General features: G+C 41.4%; 1 protein-coding gene across 2 annotated transcripts in view; it reads right to left on the bottom strand.

Moving 5' to 3' along the window:
- MAN1A2 (mannosidase alpha class 1A member 2) overlaps positions 1 to 24,941 on the bottom strand; it is a 394,344-nt gene that overhangs the window by 19,802 nt on the left and 349,601 nt on the right. For both annotated transcript variants that reach the window (XM_033941127.1, XM_033941128.1), the window contains 2 exons: positions 20,763 to 20,935; positions 3,895 to 4,010 (listed from right to left, as the gene is read on the bottom strand). In XM_033941127.1, coding sequence (XP_033797018.1) covers positions 3,895 to 4,010; positions 20,763 to 20,935 — 289 coding nt within the window. The remainder of the gene's footprint in view (positions 1 to 3,894; positions 4,011 to 20,762; positions 20,936 to 24,941) is intronic.

Genomic DNA, 24,941 nt, shown 5'->3' with positions numbered 1-24,941 from the left:
ACTAGCCTGAACTTTCTTGCTCAATGTATGATTGTAGCCTATATTATATTATTTTCAGCAATATTTTACTGGCATGTGGAATTAATGCAGTTGTACTGTAGTTGTTACAGTCCTTGGCATCACCTTTCTTCGATATAAGTATAAACAGTGATCTCCAATCGGTTGGCCATGTTTTTTCCTTCCACAGTCATCACGTGAGGGCCATGATAGTACCTTCTAAGCCTTTGATTAATTCAATTGGAATACTGTTGATACTAGGTGACTTGTATTTCGAGACACTGGAGACAATCTTTTGAGTCACATAAAATAGAGTAACAGTGGGAAATGCCATCACTATACTAGATTATGTATGGCAGCTTGTTCTGTTATGACTACACACAGGGCCTGGATGTACCAAGAATTTTTCTTGTAGGCACAAAATGAAGAAAATACTTTGATACATCTGACCTTTGATGTGCTCAGCTGATAAACAAGGTTAAGATATTTTATCTGTGTTCTGTACTATGCTGTATGAGAGTGCCTCTGTCTATACGAGTTTGTGGGATTGGTGAATCCTTTATTTTCTTTGATGTGTTGTTTGTTCTCTCTTTTTTTTTTTTTTAAATAAAAGCCTTTAAAGAGGGCACAGATCCAACCCAATACCTTGAGAAATTGTTGGCTACTTTAGGACTGGAAAGCTGTGTAGGCAATGTTCACTGTCCAGACTGGCAATGTTCAACAGTGACATATGCTTGTTGGTTTTAGATAGCTATGGAACACCTCATACATGGATGTATAGTCTTACTTTTTTTTTAGTTAAAATCAGAACTAAAACTTGATGCATGCATAGAAACATAGAAAGATGACGGCAGAAAAGGGCTTCAGCCCATCAAGTCTGCCCACTCTACTGACCCACCTCATTAAGTCTGAGTGCTAATGACCTAGTTCCTTAACTCGACCCTCGTAGGGATCCCACGTGGATGTCCCATTTATTCTTAAAGTCGAGTACGCTAGTGGCCTTGATCACCTGCACCGGAAGTTTGTTCCAGTGATCCACCACCCTTTCTGTGAAGAAATACTTCCTGGTGTCACCACTAAATTTCCCTCCTCTGAGTTTGAGCGGGTGCCCCCTTGTGACCGAAGGTCCCTTGGGAAAGAATATGTCATTTTCCACCTCGACACGACCTGTGACGTACTTAAATGTCTCAATCATGTCACCCCTTTCCCTGCGCTCCTCTAGAGTATAGAGCTGCAATTTGCCCAGTCTTTCTTCGTATGAGAGACCATCCTAGTGGCCATCCGCTGGACTGACTCAGCTCGAAGCACATCTTTACGGTAATGTGGCCTCCAGAATTGCACACAGTATTCCAGATGAGGTTTCACCATGGTTCTGTAAAGTGGCATTATGACTTCAGGTTTGCGGCTGACGAAGCTTCTATTGATACATCCCATCATTTGCCTTGCCTTGGATGAGGCCTTCTCTACTTGTTTGGCAGCCTTCATGTCTGAACTGATGATTACTCCTAAGTCCCGTTCTTCTGAAGTCCTAGCTAGTGTTTCTCCATTCAAGGTGTATGTTCTGCATGGATTTCTGCTGCCGAGATGCATGACCTTGCACTTCTTAGCGTTGAAGCCCAGCTGCCATGTCGAGGACCAGTTTTCTAACGTGATCAGATCCTGCGTCATACTATCCTTGAGATTGCTTTCGCTTACTGTATTACAGTTTGGCGTCGTCGGCGAACAGTGCTACTTTACCCTGAAGCCCTCGGGTCAAGTCCCTTATGAATATGTTGAAAAGGGATGGTCCCAGGACTGAGCCATGCGGCACTCCGCTAGTCACCTCCGATGTCTCAGAGAGGGTGCCGTTGACCATCACCCTCTGAAGTCTTCCACTTAGCCAATCATTGACCCATGCAATTAGTTTCTCACCTAACCCCATCGATTTCATCTTGTTTAAAAGTCTATGGTGTGGGACACTGTCAAAAGCTTTGCTGAAATCCAAGTACACTATGTCCAGAGATTCTCCCGAGTCTAGCTTTCCTGTCACCCAATCAAAGAAGCTGATAAGATTGGATTGGCATGACCTGCCCCTAGTGAATCCATGTTGACAGGGATCCCTTAGATTCCCCTCATCCAATATCGTGTCTAATTTACCTTTAAGTAGAGTTTCCATGATTTTAAACACTATTAATGTGAGACTCACTGGTCTGTAATTCGCAGCCTCTGCTCTGCAACCCTTTTTGTGCAGAGGAACAACGTTAGCTGTTTTCCAGTCCAGGGGGACTCTCCCCGTACTTAGGGAGAGATTGAAGAGCATGGCAAACGGTTTCGCCAGAACATCGCATAGCTCTCTGAGCACTCTTGGGTGCAAATTGTCCGGTCCCATGGCTTTGTTCACCTTGAGTCTTGACAGTTCTCTGTAAACATCATCTGTTGTGAACTCAAAATTCTGAAATGGGTCTTCCATGCTTTGCTTTGTTTCCACCTGTGGCCCGTGCCCTGGTGCCTCGCAGATAAAGACTGAACAGAAGTAATCATTCAGTAGTTTGGCTTTATCGGAATCTGTTTCCACATAATTCCCATCTGGCGTTCTAAGGCGTACTATCCCGTTTGTGTTCTTTTTCCTGTCGCTAATGTACCTGAAGAAGGATTTGTCCCCTTTCTTAATGTTCTTCGCTAGAGTTTCTTCCATTCGGAGCTTGGCCTCCCTGACTGCTGTTTTGACCGCTGCAGACTTTGTCCTGTATTCAATGTTTGCTTCTTTTTCCCCTGTGCGTTTGTATGAGAGAAATGCTCTTTTCTTCTCCTTGACGAGGTACAAGACCTCATCAGTGAACCATTGGAGTTTCTTTTTTCTTTGTTGTTTAGTTGCCGATTTTATGTAGCGGATAGTTGCCTCATGAAGGGTCGATTTCAAGGTTGACCACATAGCTTCCACATTATCAGTTACTTCTTGAACCTGCAGTGTCTGATGGCGAACAGAATGCTAGGAATGATAAAGAAGGGGATCACAAACAGATCAGAAAAGGTTATCATGCCGCTGTACTGGGCCATGGTGCGCCCTCACCTGGAGTACTGCGTACAGCACTGGTTGCCTTACATGAAGAAGGACATGGTACTACTCGAAAGGGTCCAGAGAAGAGCGACTAAGATGGTTAAGGGGTTGGAGGAGCTGTCGTACAGCGAAAGTTTAGAGAAACTGGGCCTCTTCTCCCTCGAATAGAGGAGATTGAGAGGGGACATGATCGAAACATTCAAGGTACTGAAGGGGATAGACTTAGTAGATATGTACAGGTTGTTCACACTCTCCAAGGTAGGGAGAACGAGAGGGCACTCTCTAAAGTTGAAAGGGGATAGATTCCATACAAACGTAAGGAAGTTCTTCTTCACCCAGAGAGTGGTGGAAAACTGGAAAGCTCTTCCGGAGTCTGTCATAAGGGAAAACACCCTCCAGGGATTCGAGAAAAAGTTAGACAAGTTCCTGCTGAACCAGAACATACGAAGGTAGGGCTAGTTTCAGTTAGGGCGCTGGTCTTTGACCAGAGGGCTGCCGTGTGAGTGGACTGCTGGGCTTGATGGACCACTGGTCTGACCCAGCAGCGACACTTCTTATATTTTAACTAAAAGCAGATTTAAATTATAAGGCAAGACTAAAAGGCTTCCTTGTACTTTGTTCTTCAGAAATGATTAGTAGTAGTAGCGTGATGCTGGGTCAGACCATAGGTTCAGTGACTCCAGCATTCTCTTTTCCTAAAGTGACCAACCTGGGTCCTTGGAAGCAGCTGGAAGATCTCTTTCCTCTGGCTCATTGCTATATGTAGGAGATAGTGATTCTTGTTCATGTTAGCTACTATGTGCTAATGAAAAGTTAATAGTTAAAGTAGAAGGCTGGTCAAGAAAATTTGATTTACTTACTTCAGGGTCTCAGCTAGGAAAAAGCTCTGCTGCACATCATCATATGCTGGAGAAGAAGAGTACACATCTTTGACACCAGAAAATCCACCACTAATTCGGCAATATTTATCAATGGCCTATAGATGGGTAGAAGAAACAAACAAACAAAAATCATTCCTTCAGTGGATCAGCAATTTAAAGTTCATCTCAACAAGAATACATGTCTCAGACCCTCAGCATTCTCATCACATCAGGAGTTATCAATAAGGAACTTGAAAGCCAGAGCCTTAGAATCATACCAAATAAACTACTCTAAATCAGGGGTGGTCACTTTTTTGGCTTGCGAGCTACTTTTAAAATGACCAAGTCAAATTGATCTATCAACAATAAAATTTTTAAAAACACAAAGCACACTGTATGCAGAGAAAATGTTAATTATAAATTTATATTCTGGGTTTTTTTTCAAAGAGGTCAAGGCAGATGATTTTAAAATATGCAATGCCACCTCAGTAACAACTATATAAAAATAGACAAATATACCCCCTCCCCTTTTACTAAACTGCGATAGTGGTTTAAGCGCAGGGAGCTGCGCTGAATGCCCCATGCTGCTCCTGACGCTCATAGGCTCCCTGCACTAAAAACTGTTATTGAAGTTTAGTAAAAAGGGGTCCACAGTGCAAAATATAGCCAGCAGATACATATTCTCAAAACAGACACATTTTGATCACTAAATTGAAAATAAAATCATTTTTCCTACCTTTGTTGTCTGGTGATTTCATGAGTCTCTGGTTGCACTTCCTTCTGACTGTGCATCCAATCTTTCTTTCTTTCCTCCTCCTGCATGCTTCCTCTCCTCCAGACCTCATTCCATTGCTCAACCAACATCTCTCTGTGTTCCTCCATGAGTCCAACTTTTTCTTCCTCTCTCCATGCCTGCACAGCCCCTGCCACACTCCATTCCCTCCCCCAACTTTTTCTTCCTCTCTCTCTGCTCCCTCCTCTCCCTTCCTTTCTCTCTCTATCCCTGCCCCTTCCTTCTTTCTGTTTTTCTTTCTCTCCCTGCCCCCTTTCTTTCTGTCTTTCTTTATCTCTCCCTGCCCCCCAATCCACCGCCACCAATTTCAGCCATCGCCACCGATTTCTCCCTGCTTCAATGATGATACAAAAGCCAGGCCTGGAACTTCCTCTCTGACATCAGAATTGACGTCGGGGGAGGGGGGCTTGCGGGCCGGTGCTTGCGCTTGGCTTTTGCGGCATCGGGGAAGAAGGAAAAACGCAAAGTCAACGCAAGTCTATCGCGGAGCCTGGGATGGGCTCTGCAATTGACTCGCATTGCCCTTGGGATCTACTGGTCGATCGTGATCAACCTTTTGGCACCCCTGCTTTAAATGGTCTACGGTCAAAACCAGTTTACCTGCTGACTCCTAAGCATCTCCTAAGCAGTTTACCTGCTGACTCCTAAGCATGTCCTTTTTTCCATGTCTATCACTACAAAACTGGAGAATAACAAGAGTTCAATAAATTCAGCTTTGGGCCATCAATTTCCATTGGAATTTTCTTCCAATGCATTTTGAGGTAAATTTGTTTTTTTAAAACATTTTATTAGAATGAGTGGCTTCTTCAGCAGACCTTTTGAATTATATATTTGTCCTTTACTGTTCTGGCAGCCAACAGTTTTGTAATAGTCTTGTAATATTTTGATGTATTGAGGATTTTAAAAAATATTTTTAAGATATGAATGTTTTATTGTAATCCACTTAGGTTTAAGCAGAATAAAAATTTTTAAAATAAATAAAATATCATGCTTTGAGTTGCATACGCAACTTACTTGAATAATGAGCCAATTAGGGTCGATAATTGGCATCCTAAAAAAACAATTATTGGTACTATCTGGATTTAAGAAGTAACCTGTGTAAATTTAGACGCATGATTTGCACCTAAATTTTATGTGCAAGTCCAAAAAGGGGCGTGGAAATGAGTGTGTCAGGGCAGACTGGGAGTGTTCCTATAATTTACATGTAAAATTACATAAGAGGGATCTGCGCTTAATTTAGGTATGATGATTTGCACATTTCAGTTGGTACAAATGGACACACCTGGTGATTCCCATGTATAAGCACAATTCTATAAACCGTGCTTAAGTGCCATTTATAGAATAGCATTGAGCATTTATTTTAAGTGCCCATTTTATGTTTATTAGGGGTCTTACAGACTGCTCTTTGAAAAAAACATCAAGGTAGTTTACAACAATGAGGGAGCAGAAAGGAACTACTGTAAATCAATTTGGTAAAAAGAGAAGGCTAGAAAAGCAAGCAAGAAAGATTATTCATCTAGAGACTAAAATAAAATCAAATGAAATAAAAAAAAAAAATAATCAAGAAGGACCCCAAGAGCACTAGGCTACATGTCGGCAAACTCAGCCATCTGGTCAGAATGCACGGAGAAACAAGTGGGACTTGAGGAGGGCTGATTTCTTTATGTAGGTCAACTCAGAAGGATCTGAGATGATTCTAAATAGGGGAATATTTTTACTTTAGAAACTTTTGCCCCATTGCTGCAAATGGTTGCAAATGGTTTCTTTCTTGCTGTTTCAGCTCTGTCTGTCTTTGTATAAGTTGCTCAAAAATGTCTTATTCACTGTTTTTAATAATCTTCCTGTTTTGAAAATTGCAGTGTATGCAGATTTTTGTTGCTTTAAATAAATTCTCTATCTCCTTTGCCTGTGATTAATCTATTACTCTAAAAAAAAAAAAAAAAAAACCTGCCCAATTTTCAGTTAAGTAGTAAAATAAGCCTTGGCTTGTGCTTGGCAATAGCAAAAGCTGGGTTCAAGTATTTAACAGCTGCCAGAGACCTCTGGGCTGAGAAATTTAAACATACAGCTTTTTTCCATTTTTGTTTCAGTAATATTTTGATGATCCAAGCAGATTTTAGTACTTAAAATTCTACCCATGGCTTGCTTTTCTGACACAGTCTTCTCTATACACATAATATTCATCAATTAAGTGACAATCAAGTTATCTTCCTATTTGATATTCATTTTCATAATACAGTTGTTCTAACTAACTTTATTTATTTTATTTAATATACCACCTATGACCCTTAGGTATTAAAATGGCTTTTAATCATTCAATGTAATTGCTATGATGCTTCAGTCCTAAGACAGACCATCTGGATGCTTAGAAGTTGGTCCTTCTGTCCCTAACTCTTTGTTTTAAAAAAGAAGCTCCTTCAACTCAAACAGGAGTTGGATGCAATTAAAGGAGCCTCAAAGACAATCTACTCCCACTCTCACATAGAATAAAACGAATCAAGCAATAGATCCAATACATTGGGCATAGGTAGATTATCACCTGTTACATAGAAGTACTAATAGGTTGACAGTAATGTTATCAGCTGTTTTGGATAGAGAGTTAAATAGAGAGTGTTTTGGATAGAGAGTGTTTTATTAATCAATCTGAATAGTACCAATGTAAGATTTTGTGTTCATGTGTTAGAATAAAGAATTTAAAAAAAAAGAAAAAAAAACAACAAAAACACACATACACAAAAATCCCAACCTCAGGAAATATGTTTTCACAGAAAAAGTGGTAGATGCCAGGAATGTCTTCCCAGTAGAGGTGGTGAGGATAAAAACAGTCTGTTCAATATTCAGTCCACGATGGCGGGATATTTTTTAAATGCAGACCACCGCAGGTAGAATTAGCCTCAGATATTCAATGCCAGGCCATGTCTGGGCACTGGCACTAAATACTGTGGGCTAATTCCTGCTGAGTTCACTGCCAGACCGTATGCAGTCCCAGCCAATATTCAGCTGGGGGCCATATAAGACACTTGTGCAGCTCCTGGCTGAATATTGGCTAGTACCTAAATAATTTCTGGTACTGGTCAACACATTACCAACATCCTCCCACCCAACCAGTCCCTGACAAAGCCCAGGCCCCTCTCTCCCACCCCCCGCCCAGTCAGACTAGCCCTCCCCAGCATACCTTTATTTCAGTGGTGGTCCAACTTCTAGCATTAGTCTCAAGGAGGTTGCAAGGAAGGAGAGGATGTTGATGTGCTAGCTTCTATCTGACTCTGTCCTATAAAACCCCCATGTGGCCCAGCTCAAAAATGGCTACTTTGTGCTGATATTCAGAGATGTTGCCTAATTATATATCACTGAATATTAGCAGTTAGCTGGCTCTAAGGATTTAAGTGGGCAGGAGTCTTTTCTGCCCCCTTAAGTCACTTTGAATATTGACCAGAGTGAAATAATTCAAAAAGGCTTGGGAAAAACACAAGAAGGTAGAATCAATGTATAGGACATTTTTACTCAAAGGAAAACGTAAATGACTTTTACACTTAAAAAAATGCACAGAGAAGTGATAATATACAAGAAGCGGCAATTAGAACTCAAAACAAAGGAGAGGGTAATTTGTATTGGGCAGCACTTACAATCCTACACAAAGGCATACAGGAGGATAGATGGGCCATGATAGTCTTTAAATGCTGTCATTTACTACTTTTTAAGTTTCATGCATATTTCTGCAAAGTAAATAGGTATATACAGAATGCAACTTATCTCTATAAGTAAGCACTGGGGAAAGCAAACAGATGCAAGTACTGAAGCTTTCAAGACTACTGAAATAACTTTTTCTTCTTAAGTTGATAAGAAAGATAAAAAAAATCTGGGAGCAACAGCTTGTCACTACCATATTTATTATTCATCACTCAAGCATGCATGAATATTAATAGAGGTAAAAGGAAGGGAAAACAAGTGTTGAAATACTGTAGTCAAGAACAGACTGATAAGGTTCAACATACATATGGACTGAAATTAAGCAGAACACAGTGCAACAGGGCCAAAATAAGCACAGTCAATCTTTATCAAGATCTATAGAGTAGAGAATGACACGGTGGTTGTTACCCGCGGCTAACCCGCCGAAACGGTGACAAAGAAAAATAGGTCACCGCGAGTATGGGGACAAGGCCATTCACCGCCCCGTGGTCTTGTCTCCACAGTTAAAGGGGTGAGCACGTGCGGTAAATGAGCATGCGGTCCGGCAGCCCCATCTCTACCGCCGTCCGGCCGTGCATTTCCCTCCCTTCCTTCCTTTTATCTTCTCTTTGTGGCGAACTGACGATTTTTATAAGGCTATGCCTTGTATTGTAGCTGGCGCCTTGAAGTTGTGTCGTGTGTAGCTGCTGGAAAAGACTCCTCTGATGCAACTTCCTGTTTCCGGTTGCATCGGAGGAGATTTTACTAACAGCCAACGTGACGCGACTTCAAGACTCTGGCTGCAATACAAGGCATAGCCTTATAGAAATCACCAGTTCGCCACGAAGAGAAGGTAAGGGGAAGAGAGGGAGGGAGATGCACAGCTGTCCGGTGGGAGGGAGATGCTGGACCTTGCGAAGGGTGCTGGGGGTGGGGGGATGGAGAGGAGAAGACGCTGAAGCAGCCTGAAGGGAACTGGGAAGAAAAAGAGGGGAGAAGACGCTGGGAAATGAGGAAGAGAAAGTGGGGAGAAGATGTTGGGAAATGGGGAAAAAAGAGCGTGGAGAAGACGCTAGGGAGTGGGGAGAAGACGCTAGGAAATGAGGAGGAAAGAGTGGGGAGAAGGCGCTGAAGGGAAATGAGGAACAGAGAGTGGGGAGAAGACGCTGAAGGGAAATGGGGATGACAGAGTGGGGAGAAGATACTGGAAGGGAAGAAGACAAAGATGATAGACTATGGGGGAACGGAGGGAAGAAGATGGGTGCCAGACCAATTTGGGGGAGGGCAGTGAAGCGAGAGGCACAGTAACAGAGCAAATGGAAGGCGCAGAGAGAAGACAGACAGTGGATGGAAGGAATTGAATGAGAAGATGAGGAAAGCAGAAAGCAGAAACCAGACAATAAAGGTAGAAAAAAAATTATATTTATTTATTTTCTTTTGCTTTAGGATAAAGAAGTATATTAGTTGTGTTGATAAAAATTTATAAACAAAGCCCTGCCAGCTGAACATCTCTTTCTCTAGTTCAGCAGCCAGAACTTTGATTTATAAGGAAGGAATAAGCTAAATATTGCAGTACTGAGGCTTGTATGGATGCTGCGGGGATGGGGCGGTGAAGGGGATGGCGGGGACGGGGACAGGGCGGTGAAGGGGATGGCGGGGCAGAGACAGGGTGGTGAAGGGGATGGCGGGGACGGGGCAGTGAAGGGGATGGTGGTCCGGGGACAGGGCAGTGACGGGGACAGATTTTTTCCCCTATGTCATTCTCTACTATAGAGCTCAAAAATTATGTGCCTTTTTTTGTTAATGGGGGAAGATGTCAAAAACCCTTTTCTAAGTATAATTTAAAAAAATACCCACTTGCATGCCTTTCATCTTGTGGATGTACCGCAAGGGCAGAGCACTGCCATTTTGAGTTACAGGGACATGGGAGGGACTGGATGCATACCACTAGAAAACAGAGGGTTTTGAGTTAAGAAGGAGGGAACAGGGTGCTGCTAGACACCAGGGAATGAGATTTCTTTTTAATTGGTGGAGGGGGTCCTGGGGTAACTGTGGGAGGGGTCAGGTGAGTGTTCTCATTACATACCAGAAAGGGGCAGAAGGGGGGAAGGTTACCCTAGGGGCAAGGGCTTTTAAAAATTTTAAATATCAGGGGAAGGGGGGGTCAAGTTGGGAAGCGTTCACTAGACTACCAGTGCATGTTTTTGATATTTTGGGGGAAGAACCACTTTTTTTTTTTTATGTCACCTTTCCTGTCAGTGCCTGAGCCAATCATCACTCAGGCACTGACAGGAGGATGCAGCAAGTGGAAGCAGATGATAACTTGTACATTTATAGGAGGCTAATTTTGAAGTGGGCACTTGATTAACCATTCTGATTGCTCCAGAGCTTTAATTTCATGTTTACAAAAAGAGATGCATGCTGTTAACACCTTTAACTCAATGAGCTGCAGATTACTCATACTGCTGTGATTTTTAACTCAGCAGTAATTTGCATACTCATTGCTTACGGCATGCTGTGGTTCTTTTCCAATGATAGTTTTGTGGTAGAGCTAGCCACTAAGTCAGCTCTATTGTGAGGTTTTCTGCATCAGCCCCTCAATCTTTTGTAAACCCACACAAATTATAAACTCTTCCTCTTTAGCCCCTTTCATACCCTGATTTAGAGAACTTGTGCGATAAATCTCTATGAAGCTTCTGAAAGTACCCAAACAGGTTCTCTAAGAGGAAAATTACCAGCCTGACACCTTCATGTGCAATTACAGGTAATCTATTTCCTGCTTCCTTTGGGAGTTGATGGGCTATGAGCTCATAAGTAGTAAATGAGAACCTTAAAACAAAGATGTTTTAATTACGGTTTCTTTCAATTTTGGTCTGCTCAAGTATAACAGTTTTAATGATTTCAGAGGATCCAAGCCCTGATCAGGATGATAAACAGAATAGAAATAAACTAAAAATGATCTTATAAAAGCTTTGATTTGAAGATTTTAAATCTAAAAACTGAAGAGTTTATCTACTGAATATATTTGCACAAGACTCACTGCTTTACAATTCTTATACTCTCATGTCCCTGTTTGATTTGTTTAGGGGAAGAGAGAGAGAAAGATGGCAAGAAGCTATAGAAAGGTTCTCTCTGGACTATCACAATCGTCCTTCCAGAACAGGGTAGAGGAGGATGCTCCATTGCTACTGTCTCAGCTGTAGTGATCATGTAATTAGGTCCCACTGTTGGAATCTCTTTTGAGCACTAATGAACTAAATTCTCTTAAAACAGCAAATACACTGTAGCCCAGCAGAGCATGACAATGCTGTTATTGTGTATGGTAGTAGAGGCAGTTCAGGCATAGCTGAGCATTCTGCTCCTATGAGGGTGAGATAATTTGGTCCCACTAAGCTACCTTATCCATAGAAATCAATGGAAAAAAAAAACACTTTCAGGCAACTTCAGAGGAGGAAATTTTAATGAGAAAAACTGGAATATGAATTAAGCAGTTAAAGGTGTTATAGCATGCATCTCTTTTTGTAAACATGACATTAAAGCTCTGGAGCAATCAGAATGGTTAATCAAGTGGCCACTTCAAAATTGGCCTCCTATAAATGTACAAGTTAGCATCTGCTTCCACTTGCTGTTTCCTCCTGGCTATTTCATTTACAGCACAATAGGGAGTACTTGGTTGTAATTATCTAGGTGCCTCAGGAGGAGTGCTTAGTGTAAGGCCAAGGACAAGTTTCTATCAATAAAATGAACATCCCAGACCAAATTATTGCCTGTCTCTTCTTGCTTTTATTTTACAGCATAAAGTACAGTACTTTAAAACAACAGTTCAATAAAAAAAATAGTAGTTTTAAAACATTTTTGGTGAATTTTATACTCTACACTCTCTAGTTTGGAATTAGAACAATTATCTACAGTGCTAGAGATTGGAGAAACTGGGCCCCTTCTCCCTTGAAAAGAGGAGACAGAGAGGGGACATGATCGAAACAGTCAAGATACTGAAGGGAATAGACTTAGTAGATAAAAGACAGGTTGTTCACCCTTTCCAAGGTAGGGAGAACGAGAGGGCACTCTCTAAAATTGAAAGGGGATAGATTCCATACAGTAAAGAAGTTCTTCTTCACCCAGAGAGTGGTAGAAAACTGGAACGCTCTTCCGGAGTCTGTTATAGGGGAAAACACCCTCCAGGGATTCAAGACAAAGTTGGACAAGTTCCTGCTAAACCGGAACGTATGCAGGTGAAGCTGGACTCATTTAGAGCACTGATCTTTGACCTGTGGGCTGCCGCGTGAGTGGACTGCTGAGCACGATGGACCACGGGTCTGACCCAGCAGTGGCAATTCTTATGTTCCTGAACTGCATCTGTTTTAAACTCATTAACTAATCAGATTTCGTGTTTACCGTTCGGCACAAACAGATATCAAGAGGTTGCCAGAGATATATTGGTGCATTTGCCCCTTGCTTCTTTCCCCAAATATGTAGAGGCTGTTTAAATTTAAATTTCAGTTATGGCACAGAAACTGGTGCCAAATTCTTTTTCTGCTCAGTTTCAGTTGAAAGATTATTTTAATATTCAGATATGTTTTTGGTGGGAGCTATAAATACTAACCCCCTCCTTTACTAAAGCGTAGCGTGTATTTTAGCGCCGGCAGCAGCGGTAACTGCTCCGACCCTCATAGGAATTCCATGAGTGTCAGAGCAGTTACTGCCGCTAAAACCTGCGCTACGCGTTAATAAAGGAGGGGGTATGTTTTGTCTCATTCAACACCACCTAAAATGCCTTTAATCAGGGAAGGATTGATTCCCAGTTACTCTTGCCTAGTGCTGCCCGATTCAGGGAAAAAAATTTTGATTCGATTCAGCCTATTGAATCGATTTTTCAATTAAATTTTCTTGCCCAATTGAGTGTTTTTTCAAACATTCTGGTGGGTTAATTTTATAGCCTCTTCACCCCCTTTGCCTTCTCTTACTCACACTGGCGCTGTGGTGTAAACAAAATAAACAAACAAAAAAGACTTTTCCTCTCTCTGTTAAATCCTAGCTCACGTTTGTGGTCTAACACCAGCTCTGGCAGGATACACATTTCAAATCTGACATATTGTAATCACAAAACAGAAAATAAAATTAATTTTTCTACCTTTTGTTGTCTGGTCATTATTCAAATCATGTTGGTCCTACGCTCTGGTTGTCTTCTGATAATTTGCTTGCTAGGGTCTCCTGCCCATTTGCCGTTTTCTTCTTTTTCAGTGCTAACCAACCATCTTCCATCTCTGTCCTCCCCTTCCCTTCCCCAGAGGTCTGGCATCTTTCCTTTTTTTTGTTTCAATCCCTGCAGCTGCAGCGATGGACCCCACCATCCCCAGATCCACCATCTTTCCTCTTCTTAACTACCCTCTTATCCAGCATCTCTTCCTCCTTCCCCACCATCCCAGGGTTCACCAGCTCCCCCTTTCTCTTCCCAACTACTCTCCAATCCAGTATCTCTATCCCCACCCCCCTTCACAATACCCTCTGTGTCCAACTTCTCTCCCTTTCTGTACTTCCCCTCTCTAAATCCCTTTGTCCACCATCTCTCTCCCGCTCCTCCGTTTTTAGACCCATTATTTCTTCCCCCCGTCTAGTATATGCATGTCTCTTTGAACCCCCTCTTCCCTCCCTCTGTGTACTTCTACACCAGGGCCCCCCTCCCCTCCCATGAAGGCCTGCCCCCTCAAAGGCCTATCCCCGCTGAAGGCTGCACTCCCCCAAAGGCATGTTCCTCCTGAAGGCTGCACCCCCCCCTGAAGGCCTGCACCTCCCTCCCCCCGAAGGCCTGCATGTTCTCCTCTGGCCTCCTGTTATTACCTTAAGTTAATCGGCTGTCATCGTCCTCAGCACCACGTTCGCTCTACCGTGGTCCCGCCCCCTCCTCTGACGTCAAGGACAAGATCACGGCAGAGCCAATGTAGTGCTGAGGATGACGGCAGCCTGCAAAGATCGCTATAGCACTGCGATCTTCTCTGCAGGCTACCAATTAACTTAAGGTATGAGTGGGAGGTCAGGGAGGAAGCTGGAGGATGCTGCAAAGGCCTAAGCAGCACTTCCCAACTGACCCTCCCCCCTCAAGGAGGAGTGGCAGCGGCAAGCCAGCAAGATGCAGTGCTGCTGCTCCTGCTTTAGGGACCGAGGAGGGAGTGTTGGTAACCTAACTGGCGAGGCTGATTTTTAAAAATCTATTCGAACTGGAAATCGGGAAGCATTACTCCTGCCTATTCCATCTTTGCTCTCAAAATGGCTCCATGACTGTTTCATTGTTCCTGTCCTGACTACACTACTAGAACACCAGGGACTGTAAGGTAGCTTTGGGGAGGCGGGGTACTCTACTCTTTGTATGCTTTTCTTTATTTTTTTGTACTGCATTTTCAAGGAATGCAGTTATGACCTTGCATTACAGTTTATATGGTAAATAGAGTGCTGAAAATAAATGTTTTACATACAAAATTTTAGCAAGAATTTAAGTCTGTAAATTTGGGATGATAAGAATTAGCCATTCTGTGCAGTTATGATATCAGCTGTCACTCTAAATGTGGTGCAAAGTTATCCACTGTAAAAACAACATGGCCCATATGTGTTGAGACTATTTTGCATAGAAATAAAATATGGTATTATATTTATTTATTTACAATGCTCGATATACCTCAATGCAGGGTGGATAAAAATTGAATATTTTTTTTATTTAAATTAAATTTTTAAATACACTGCATTTTTGAGGAAAAATCTATTTAAATATAGTTTTTTTAATTTAAGATACATCATACTCTAAAAGTTATTCATCATGAAATAAGGCATGTAGCATGAGGCTATATTTTTATGCTATATTTATATTTTTTGGTAAATGTATTCCATTAATCCATTCATAACGTCACAGGCAATTTTTCTATTTATTGTGTCTGCGGAGATAACATGCTTCTTCACAGTAAAAATGTTATAAAATATACAGAGCTGAGAAAATAACCTTAGCCCCATTGTTTCTTTACAAATTAAGCTCTAAGTTTATATACCCATTCAAGGAGCTAAATGGAAAGAGGGTTGGCAAGCAGTAGAAAAGAATGTGTAACCTTTGAGCAGAATAGTCCACTAATCTTGGGATCTTTGTGTACACAGCCTGAGGAGAAAACCTGTGTCAGTAGGCCGTCAAAGAGACCCAGTTTGGGATTATTTTAATGAAGTTCCTCTACCTATGGGTAAGATATGCATGCATACAAGATGCAAATACTGCAACAAAGAAATGAAAGGCCTGGTGGCTTGAATAAAACAACATCATGATAAATGCTTTGATGAAGATGACAAAAAGAACATGTTCGAACAGGCAGGATCTTCAGGTTGGTAAATGTTTTAATTTCATTATATTTCTTAAAGACTGCCTTGAGGAATTGCCATATTTGAGCAAAAATATATTTATTCTTATTACTGCATGTTACTGTCATTTTGATACAGTTGTTATGAAGAAATAAAATGCTGAAACAAGGAAATATTCCTTTTTAAGGAATACAATGTAGCAGTAGCAGTGAATACAATGAAAAAACAATGATTTAAATCAAGCCTGATTAGTGATTTAAATTGTGATTTAAATCAGATCCACCTTGCCACAATGTGTCCACAAAGTGGCACCTAAGCAGGACAGTCCTTGAAGTGGGCTGGCGGGAAGTTGGAGGGCCCTGCAGTGATCGGTGACATTGTATGGCCAAAGATCCCAACGAATCGGCCCTGCTGCTGCGCCGGGTGTGATGTACTGCTTACCTGTAATTGGAGACCTCACCCATCTTGCTTTGAACTGCTTTGGGACTTTGAGTCTTTTCGATTTACTTTACTTTTTTTTTTTTTTTACTTTACCAAATTTGATTTAAATTTTGCCCCTAACAGTATCTTAAATATGGAAATACTGAGGTCTTTTCTCCATTATTTTGTATGATTAGTCTTTATAATTATTAGTTTTGTCCCTCTTTTTCTATTCCTTCACTTCTTAGCACTTTAACTTATATTGTGATCCCTATCTAGACAACTGATCTTCTCGTCTCTCTCCCCTCTATAGCGATTAACTTGTTCTATTGATCACTCTCTCCTCTAAAATGGATTTCCTGTCCTATTAACCCTCTTTCTTCCTCCCCTCTTAAAGTCAATCAATTTGTACCTTTGCTTAATCTTTGTAAACCACATAGAACTTCACAGTATTGCAGTATATAAGCTGTTATTATTATTATTATTATTATTATCTGGGACAGTCAGGGAATTTCTTTTGTGCGTCTGTATTGCTCCTAAGGGATCTATCAAATTGTAATGTTAAACATTTTTTTCTCCTTTGTTGTATTCTCTCTCTGTAACTGCATCGAACCATAAGGCATTTTGCAGTTTATAAATAAAATTTTATGTTAATGTTATGTTTACAATAAAACAATTCAATTGGACACACAGAGTGATAGAGGAAAGCAGAAAGGAAAAGAGGTTCAGGAACAGCAAAAAGTGGTAAAGAAAATAAAGCAACAGAGTAAAGTTCATATTAAGAAGAGAGAGAGAGATCTTGAGCAGTGTTCTGAATTTTGATATAGACGTTTCAGACCTTATGTCAGAGGGAAGTGAATTCCAAAAGGTCCTCAGCAGACCTCATTGGTTCACATTCACACAACCAACCTTGAATTTTCAGTTTTGGTTTTGGCTAAAACCAGGCAATGAATTTCAGCTGCAGTTTCGGCCAGAAGTTTTCAGTTTCGTTGGCTGTTTGAGTTTTGGCTGAAACTGGAACACCCCTCACCCCCCCCCCCCCCCCGTTTCAGTTGGCCTCTATAAAAATATATGGCCTTTTCTGTCTTAGATACTTAATAGTACAGTGTCTTGTAAAAGCCTTCACCCCCCTGTACAATTTTCAGGGTCCTCCAACAATTAGTCAAATGAAAGTCTAAAATACATAATGGCTAATTGGTCTAATAGCTCAATTAGTCTAAACAAAAGAGGAGACAGGATATTGATGCATGCAAAAATCTGTGTAATTTTGTAAGAAAATACTACAGCAAGATACAGGTTTCAATCCTTTTGATTTTCAAAAAATAAAGATTTGCACACTACTAGGACTACTACTAATCATTCTGGTATAAAGGACATATGAGTCCTGACAATAGGTAATATTCCTGTACTAGCGAATTGATTACAGAAGGTTAACATTTAGAAATGTCCAGTTATCTTCTGATGTAATCCGCCTAGAACTGCAAGGTACAGGCCAAATAGAAGTCACTAATGTAATGTAATGTAATATTTTTCAGTTCCATTCCCTTCTCCAAGCTCCCTCCAGCTTTATCCTTCTGCACGTGAACTGAGGTGCAATTCTGATCTGCTCTGGTATTTTTTTTTTAGTTTGGGGGAGGGGTATCCGAATTCAAGGTTTTTTGGTGCTGGAGAGGTCCCCAGTGACCTCAGGGCAGCTCTGCTTGGGTCAGATGTCTATTGCTGGCAAGGCAGTCCTTGGGGTTCCTGTATTACTGGCCTGCACTGGATTTTGTGGTGCTTGGGATCCATTCCCCTTGAAGGTAGCTCACATCCTAATTTATTAGGAGCTTGAGCGAATGCAGTTTGTCCCTGGTTTCAGTCCAGCAGGGCTTGCTGTGGAAATTTCTCCCCCTGCTTGAATGTGGATATATGGGGATTGAGATCTTGGCTGGGCCTTGGTCTGCTGGCAGCCCCAGATTACAGCATGTGGTCTAGTTTGCTGAGCAAGAGGCAGTGTCTTCTCCATTTCCAGCTTCAATGAGAGCTGCAGCAGGCTAACCCAGCACAGTGAATACTCCTTATGGGAAAATGGAGGGGGGGGAGGGAAGGGCGGCTCTGAGTTTGCTGTTTTTAAGGGTTTCTGAGGCTTCAGCTATGGTCCCCCACCTCCAAAAACCCCTTTCCAGAATTTGTTGACCCTTTAGGAGGGCAACCCAAGCCATTTTTAGCGTGACTATACTGCAATAGTTGCCATCTTGAATTTTCCCGATTTTGAATAAAAATTTATTTATTTGTTCAATTTTTTATACCGTTCTCAGGAAGCTCAGAATGGTTTACATGAATTTATTCAGGTACTCAAGCATTTTTCCTGTCTGTCCTGGTGGGCTCACAATCTATCTAATGTACCTGGGGCAATGGGGGAATAAGTAACTTGCCCAGGGTCACAAAGAGCAGCGTGGGTTTGAACCCACAACCTTAGGGTCTTGAGGCCGTAGCTTTAACCATTGTGCCACTTACTCCCCTCTATTTGCCTCAAAAACTTCTCGATTTGGTTTTAAAACATTAGAGATGGACTCCTCAAGTGGAGATACTCCTATATCACGCCAGATTTGCGACGGATGGCCAAATGAACAGAGGCCATGTGCCATGGGTCATATGAGGGAGAAGGGCTTAGCCCCATATGGCATTCAAGGTTGGGGGATCAGAGAAGATCCCGTGTCCAAGGAAGAGAACCTCTCTGGAACCTTGGGATGGAGCATGGGCGAAGCGCAGGTGCGTGGATGCTGCAGAGCCCAGGAAACGACAAAGTGAGGCCCAGAATGTCACCCTGGGGGTCCCTAGTCAGGGATTTACCCCAGACTTTAGCAGTTTATTGTGGAAAGCTTAAAATCAAGGGTCTTCCACAGAGGTCGAGGGGGCAATGCTGTCTATGCAAAAGGATGTGTCCTCTCAAAGTGCACATGTTTCAGCAGAAATTCTGAGAAGGAGCCAGAGAACAGTCTGAGAATGATTGGGGGGATTGAAGCCAGATTCTAGGACTTTACTGTCCCAGAGTGAATTGTCCCTTCGAGGGAATTCTGAGTCGCAAACGGAGACTGGAGATCAGGAGACTATATCCCAGAGTCACTGTGGGAGTTAAACCTGGAGGCTCCACAGAGTGCAGCAGTGCAGTGCTCAATTATGAGTGCTTCCCAGGTACAGGACTTCGTTTTTTCCATTGCATTCAGATCTTACTGCCCTAATTATGGAGCACTGGGAGGTCCTGGAGAGCTCAGACAATGACATGGCTGTATCCCATGGTTCCTGAATTTCAGCAGTTATTTGTCCAGCCTAAGGTGAACTCGCTGGTAGATCAGGTTACCAAGTGGACATCCCTTCCTAATGATGAGGGTGTAGTTTTGAAGGATGCACAAGACCACAAAGTGGATGTAGTCCTCAAATGCTAGTTTGAAGCCTTAGTCCTGGGATTTAAGGCAGCCTCTTTTGTGGCATGTGACTGTCATACCGCAGGCATGGATGATGAGATGTGCTCACAACTAGTTACAGAAGGGATTGACTATGTGGTGGATGCTCTGTATGATATTATTAGAGTCCTGAGCAATGTCTCAGCTTACTCCATTTCCGCCAACAGAATGTTTTGGATTCGACAATGGGCAGTGGATTCGGCATCTTCTAAAGCCACCTTAAGCAGACTCCCTTTTAAGGGACAGATGCTTTTTGGAAAGGGTCTGGATGATCTTATGGCCAGTGTGATTGATCGTCATCCTAAGACACTTCCAGACAGTAGACCTCGGAATGCTTGAGGGTCTAATTGGAATAATTTTTGTGGCTTCAGGCATTTTAGTTCTCCAGAGGATTCATCACTCAGAAAGTGGTGCAAGGTTCCAGGCAAAGCTATAGTAACTGTAAACATACCTAGGCCTCTGTACCATGCTTTGTTACAGCCTCCAAGAACATTTTTATTATAATCATTTATCATTACAGCTATATATACAATCAACATATTCAATATTACATACAATTTAAATGGGATAAGTTTAAAGAGCTGGCGTGTTTTAGAAGACATTCGATTTGCAGTGAATCCTTCAGTGAAGGTCTTTTGAGAGGATTATTATTCCATTTTTGACAGTTCTTTAGCACAATGATTTGAGAGAAAGGTATGCAATATTGAATATGTTGATTGTATGTATAGCTGTAATGATAAATTAAATGATTATAATAAAAATGTTTTCGGTATCTAACCTGAGGAACACCATATTGAAGTCTTGGCTCCTGAAGACACTTTTGGTGAAACAGTCTGGTGTTGAGCAAGCTTCAAGCTGTTGAAAAATGTTGATTCTACTAATATGTCACTAAAATATGTCCTTAAAGGGCCTGCTTTGAAGAAATTACACTTTAATGGGACTTGGTATAAGATTATTCATCATTTCAGTGCTACAGTGAAGGAGAGTGGACATTGCTATTGGCAAAAAATTTTGAATACATATTTATTTCAATAGTAATTCATCACTGGTGTTATCAGGGATTTTGTACACAGTAATTTATAATCAATGAATAATTGTGATTAAATGTTTTTTTCAATTATGTGAATATAGAATATGGTTTGTATATTGTTTGATAATAGCTTTGCTTAATTTTTAGATATTGTTTATGTCCTATATTAATCAGCACCTACCTGTGCTGCTTCCCAGCCCCACTGCCTGTATTTGGGATCATGTGTGAATCGCCACATGTACCAATAGGTCTCTATCACCTCAGGGCGTAGTATATAATATTTCTCATTTTGTCGCACAGCCACAGCCTCTGCTCCACCATCAAATTTGAATGCTTCTGGGCCCAGTTTTAACACTAGAAGAGAGAGAGTGTTGTAAAAAAATGCAAATTTATAACCTGCACATATGGAAAACTTTTTATTTTTACACATTCTTCCATATTGTTTTCTCATTAGAAAAGAGATTAAAATTTACATAGCATTTTTTCATGTAAACACAGAACAAAAACAGACAAGCACAGCAACCTCATGAGTAGAAAACTATTTATGTTCTAGCATTTCTCAACCAAATACAGGTAAGGGGGGGGGGGGTTACCAGAATAGTCTGTACAGGCTGACTAGTCATAGCATTAAGTATAGTAACCACCACTAAGAGATTCCCGAAGCATTTAATTGGCACTAAATATTTATATATTCACATTACTTTTCTGGACTGTTAGTACACATCTAACAGTCAAAAGACTATGTGCTCCTTTTCGCTAGCGGTTTTAGCGCACGCATCGGATTAGCATGCGCTAGCCGAAAATCTACTGCCTGCTCAAAAGGAGGCGGTAGCAGCTAGTGCGAAGGGGCAATTTAGCGTGCGCTATTCTGCGCGTTAAGGCCCTAGCGCACCTTTGTAAAAGGAGCCCTATATATGATATTCATATACTACAAAAAAAAAAAATGCAGGGTGATTATATTATTGTTTGCTTTTAAGCATTATAATTAATGAACATTGCTCAAAAAAAGAGATTTGGTCGAAATTATTACAATACAGAGACTGCAAGCCTGAAGGGGAAAAGGTTTCTAAAGATTGCCCAATTATCTTTATTAGAAAATTCTTTATATTGTACACTTGCTCAATAAAATATATAGCTAAAATTAAAGTTAAGTAAAAGGAGATGAGATAAGATAAATACATGATGATAGAAAAAGCACAGGTTTACATATTAAAGGATACTTGTGAAGATGGTTGTGAGTGACCAGAAAAGACAAATTTCTTTAGGTTTAATACATATCTGCTCTAATCACTAAGCTTTTCTGGAGGAAGAAATCAGGAATGCAATCTGAGCAAGCCACATTCACCTGTAAAGTAGTACAGTATACATCTGAGTACAGTGGTACCTTGGTTTACGAGCATAATCTGTTCCAGGATCATGCTCGTAATCCAAAACGCTCGTTTATCAAATCAAAGTTCCCCATAGGCCTTAATGCAAACTCAGAAGATTCGTGAGCGTGTTGTCGGGGCAGTGGCTGACTTAGGAGAGGAGAGGTGAAGCTGCGCGCATGCTCATTCAGGATGACGGCAGGCTTAGATAGGAGCCGGGAGGCGCTGACCGATGGCAGAGGCATCGGCCGAAGTGGGAGGGCAGCCGCACGGGGACCCGAGGGAAGGGAGGCACCACTTTGGAATCGCTGCAGCACCCGCAGGCAGGTATTCACCCCTGGGCCACCATTGCTGAGTGCTCGTTTATCGGGGCAGTGCTCAGTTTACGAGACAAAAGTTTGCTGAGCGTTTTGCTCGTCTTGCAAAACACTCACAAACCGGTGCACTCGTAAACCGAGGTACCACTGTAATCTCTTACATAAACATACAAAGCTGACATTTGAACATTTATTTATTTAAAAGATTTCTAACATGTAATTAACTCACACCATGACTGTGTGCACACAAATGAACACTTGAATGCATACACTTCAAGAAATCCCTGATTAAATCTTAACATCTCGAATATTTCCTTCCACCTATCTTCTTCCTCACTCTCTGAAAATACTTGCCCTCTTCTCTACCTTCACTTGTCATGACCACTGATCTCTTCTTGTAACAGACCAACCTTAAATTCTTTTGTAATCCGCCTTGAACCGCAAGGTAATGGCGGAATAGAAATCTGTAATGTAATGTAATTATGATCTGCTAACAAGATGGAGCATGGTGCTTTCTAACTGGCTGCAGCAACAGACAGTAATGACCAATATTAAAGGTTTTCAACTTGGCCCTAAGTACCCTCTAGTCCAGGGGACCCCAAAGTCCCTCCTTGAGGGCCGAATCCAGTCGGGTTTTCAGGATTTCCCCAATGAATATGCATTGAAAGCAGTGCATGCACACAGATCTCATTCATATTCATTGGGGAAATCCTGAAAACCCGACTGGATTCGGCCCTCAAGGAGGGACTTTGGGGACCCCTGCTCTAGTCAGTTGAATTTTCAAGACATCCAAAATGAAAATACATGAAATACATTCAAAATGCATGCAGATCTCTCAAAAGCATATTCATTGTGAATAACCTGAAAAACCAGACTGGCTGGGGGGGGGGATAGGTTGAAAAACTGTGATTAATTTAATACCCGCAACTGCAAAGTAGTAAAAATCTCTATGGTAAATCATATTTTTACATAAGAACATAAGAGTTGCCATACTGGGATACACCGAAGATCCATCAAGCTCTATACCGTTTCCAACAGTGGCCAACCGAGGTCACAAGTACCTGGCAAGATCCCAAAGAGTAAAACAGATTTTATGCTGCTTACCCTAGGAATAAGCAGTGGATTTCCCAAGTCCATCTTAATAATGGTTCATGGACTTTTATTTTGGGAAATTATCCAAACCTTTTTTAAACTCTGCAAAGCTAGCTGTTTTCAAAGAGTAACAAAGTGATCCATATCTATCTATGCCACTCCACTCAGTACTTTATAGACTTCTAGCATATCTCCCAAGCTGCCTTTTCTCCAGGCTGAAGAACTTTAGGTGCTTTAGCCTTTCCTGACAGGAAGTTGTCCCATTCCCTTTATAATTTCCATTGCCCTTCTCTGTACCTTTTCTAATTCTGCTATATCTTTTTTTGAGATGTGGTGACCAGACTGCACACAGTATTCGAAGTGCAGCTGCACCATGGAGCGATACAAGGGCATTATAACATTCTCATCTTTGCTTTCTATTCCTTTCCTGATAATTCCTAACATTCTATTTGCTTTCTTAGATGCTGCTTTATTTCAGTGTATCTCAATGATGACACCTTTTCTTGGGTGGTGACTGCTAATGTGGAACCCTGCATCACATAGCTATAGTTTGGGGTCCTCTTTCCCACATTCATCACTTTGCCCTTGCTCACATTAAATGTCATTTGCCATTTTGATTTCCAGTTTTCCAGTCTTGCAAGGTCCTCTTGCAATTTTATAACTTTGAACAAAGTTGTGTCATCAGCAAATTTAATTATCACACTAGTTATTCCCACCTCCAGACCATTTATAAATATGTTAAAAACAACAGTCTCAGCAGAAAAACAATGTAAAAAAAAACCAACACTCTCCTGATGCACTATTGGACAAATGGGAGAGGAGGGGAGAAGCAACGTTGACTTTTTTCAATCGCGCAGAAAACATGCCTTTCTCTCCAAAAAACTACTATAATTCAGGTAAATCTTATAATTTGTTTTTGATGTAAAATTTAATCAAGACCCACAGCCAGAAACACACAAGACAAGTGTATCATAGACATGCTCAAGAAGAAACATTGGCTTTTAATAAGCGCGCATTAAACATTTCTGTCTCTCCTCAAAACTAAAAAGAAGTGTGATTTTACTACCCTCCACTAAAAATATATAGATACACGTTTAATTTTTCATTAGCCACAGTCAAAACACAAGTGCTGCCACTGTAACGCCTCCCCCGGACCAGCCACTGCTTTTTGTCTCCAAAAGCCAACGCTGCTCTTCGAAAATGCCTCAGTGATTTTTAAGAATCTACCAGAGGGCTCATTTCAATGTTAAAGAGCCCATTTGCATGCCATTGTCGGAGACTGCTAAAAATCTCGCTAAAGACAAAGATAATCCGCCGCTAAAATGCATGCAGGGTAAATTGCTGGAAAACTGCTTAGCAACTGCGTTAAAGTTTTGAGAATCTTGCCCTCAGAGAGTCTGCAGGAGCATAATTATGAACATGGGGAACACAATGTGTGTGGTCTATGTTCTGTCTGCAGTCATGCCATCATTGCAAGGTCTGTTCAGCATCCCTAGCAGCACTGGGAACATCAATTACCATAATTTACAGAACTGATTGCAACATTGCGAGAGTCATATATCTCTAACTGTCCATGTTCACTAA

Source organism: Geotrypetes seraphini, chromosome 4 (genome assembly GCF_902459505.1).
Source record: "Geotrypetes seraphini chromosome 4, aGeoSer1.1, whole genome shotgun sequence".
Classification (NCBI taxonomy): domain Eukaryota; kingdom Metazoa; phylum Chordata; class Amphibia; order Gymnophiona; family Dermophiidae; genus Geotrypetes; species Geotrypetes seraphini.
Note: the sequence above shows the minus strand (reverse complement) of the source record. Positions and strands in the feature narration are given on the sequence as shown.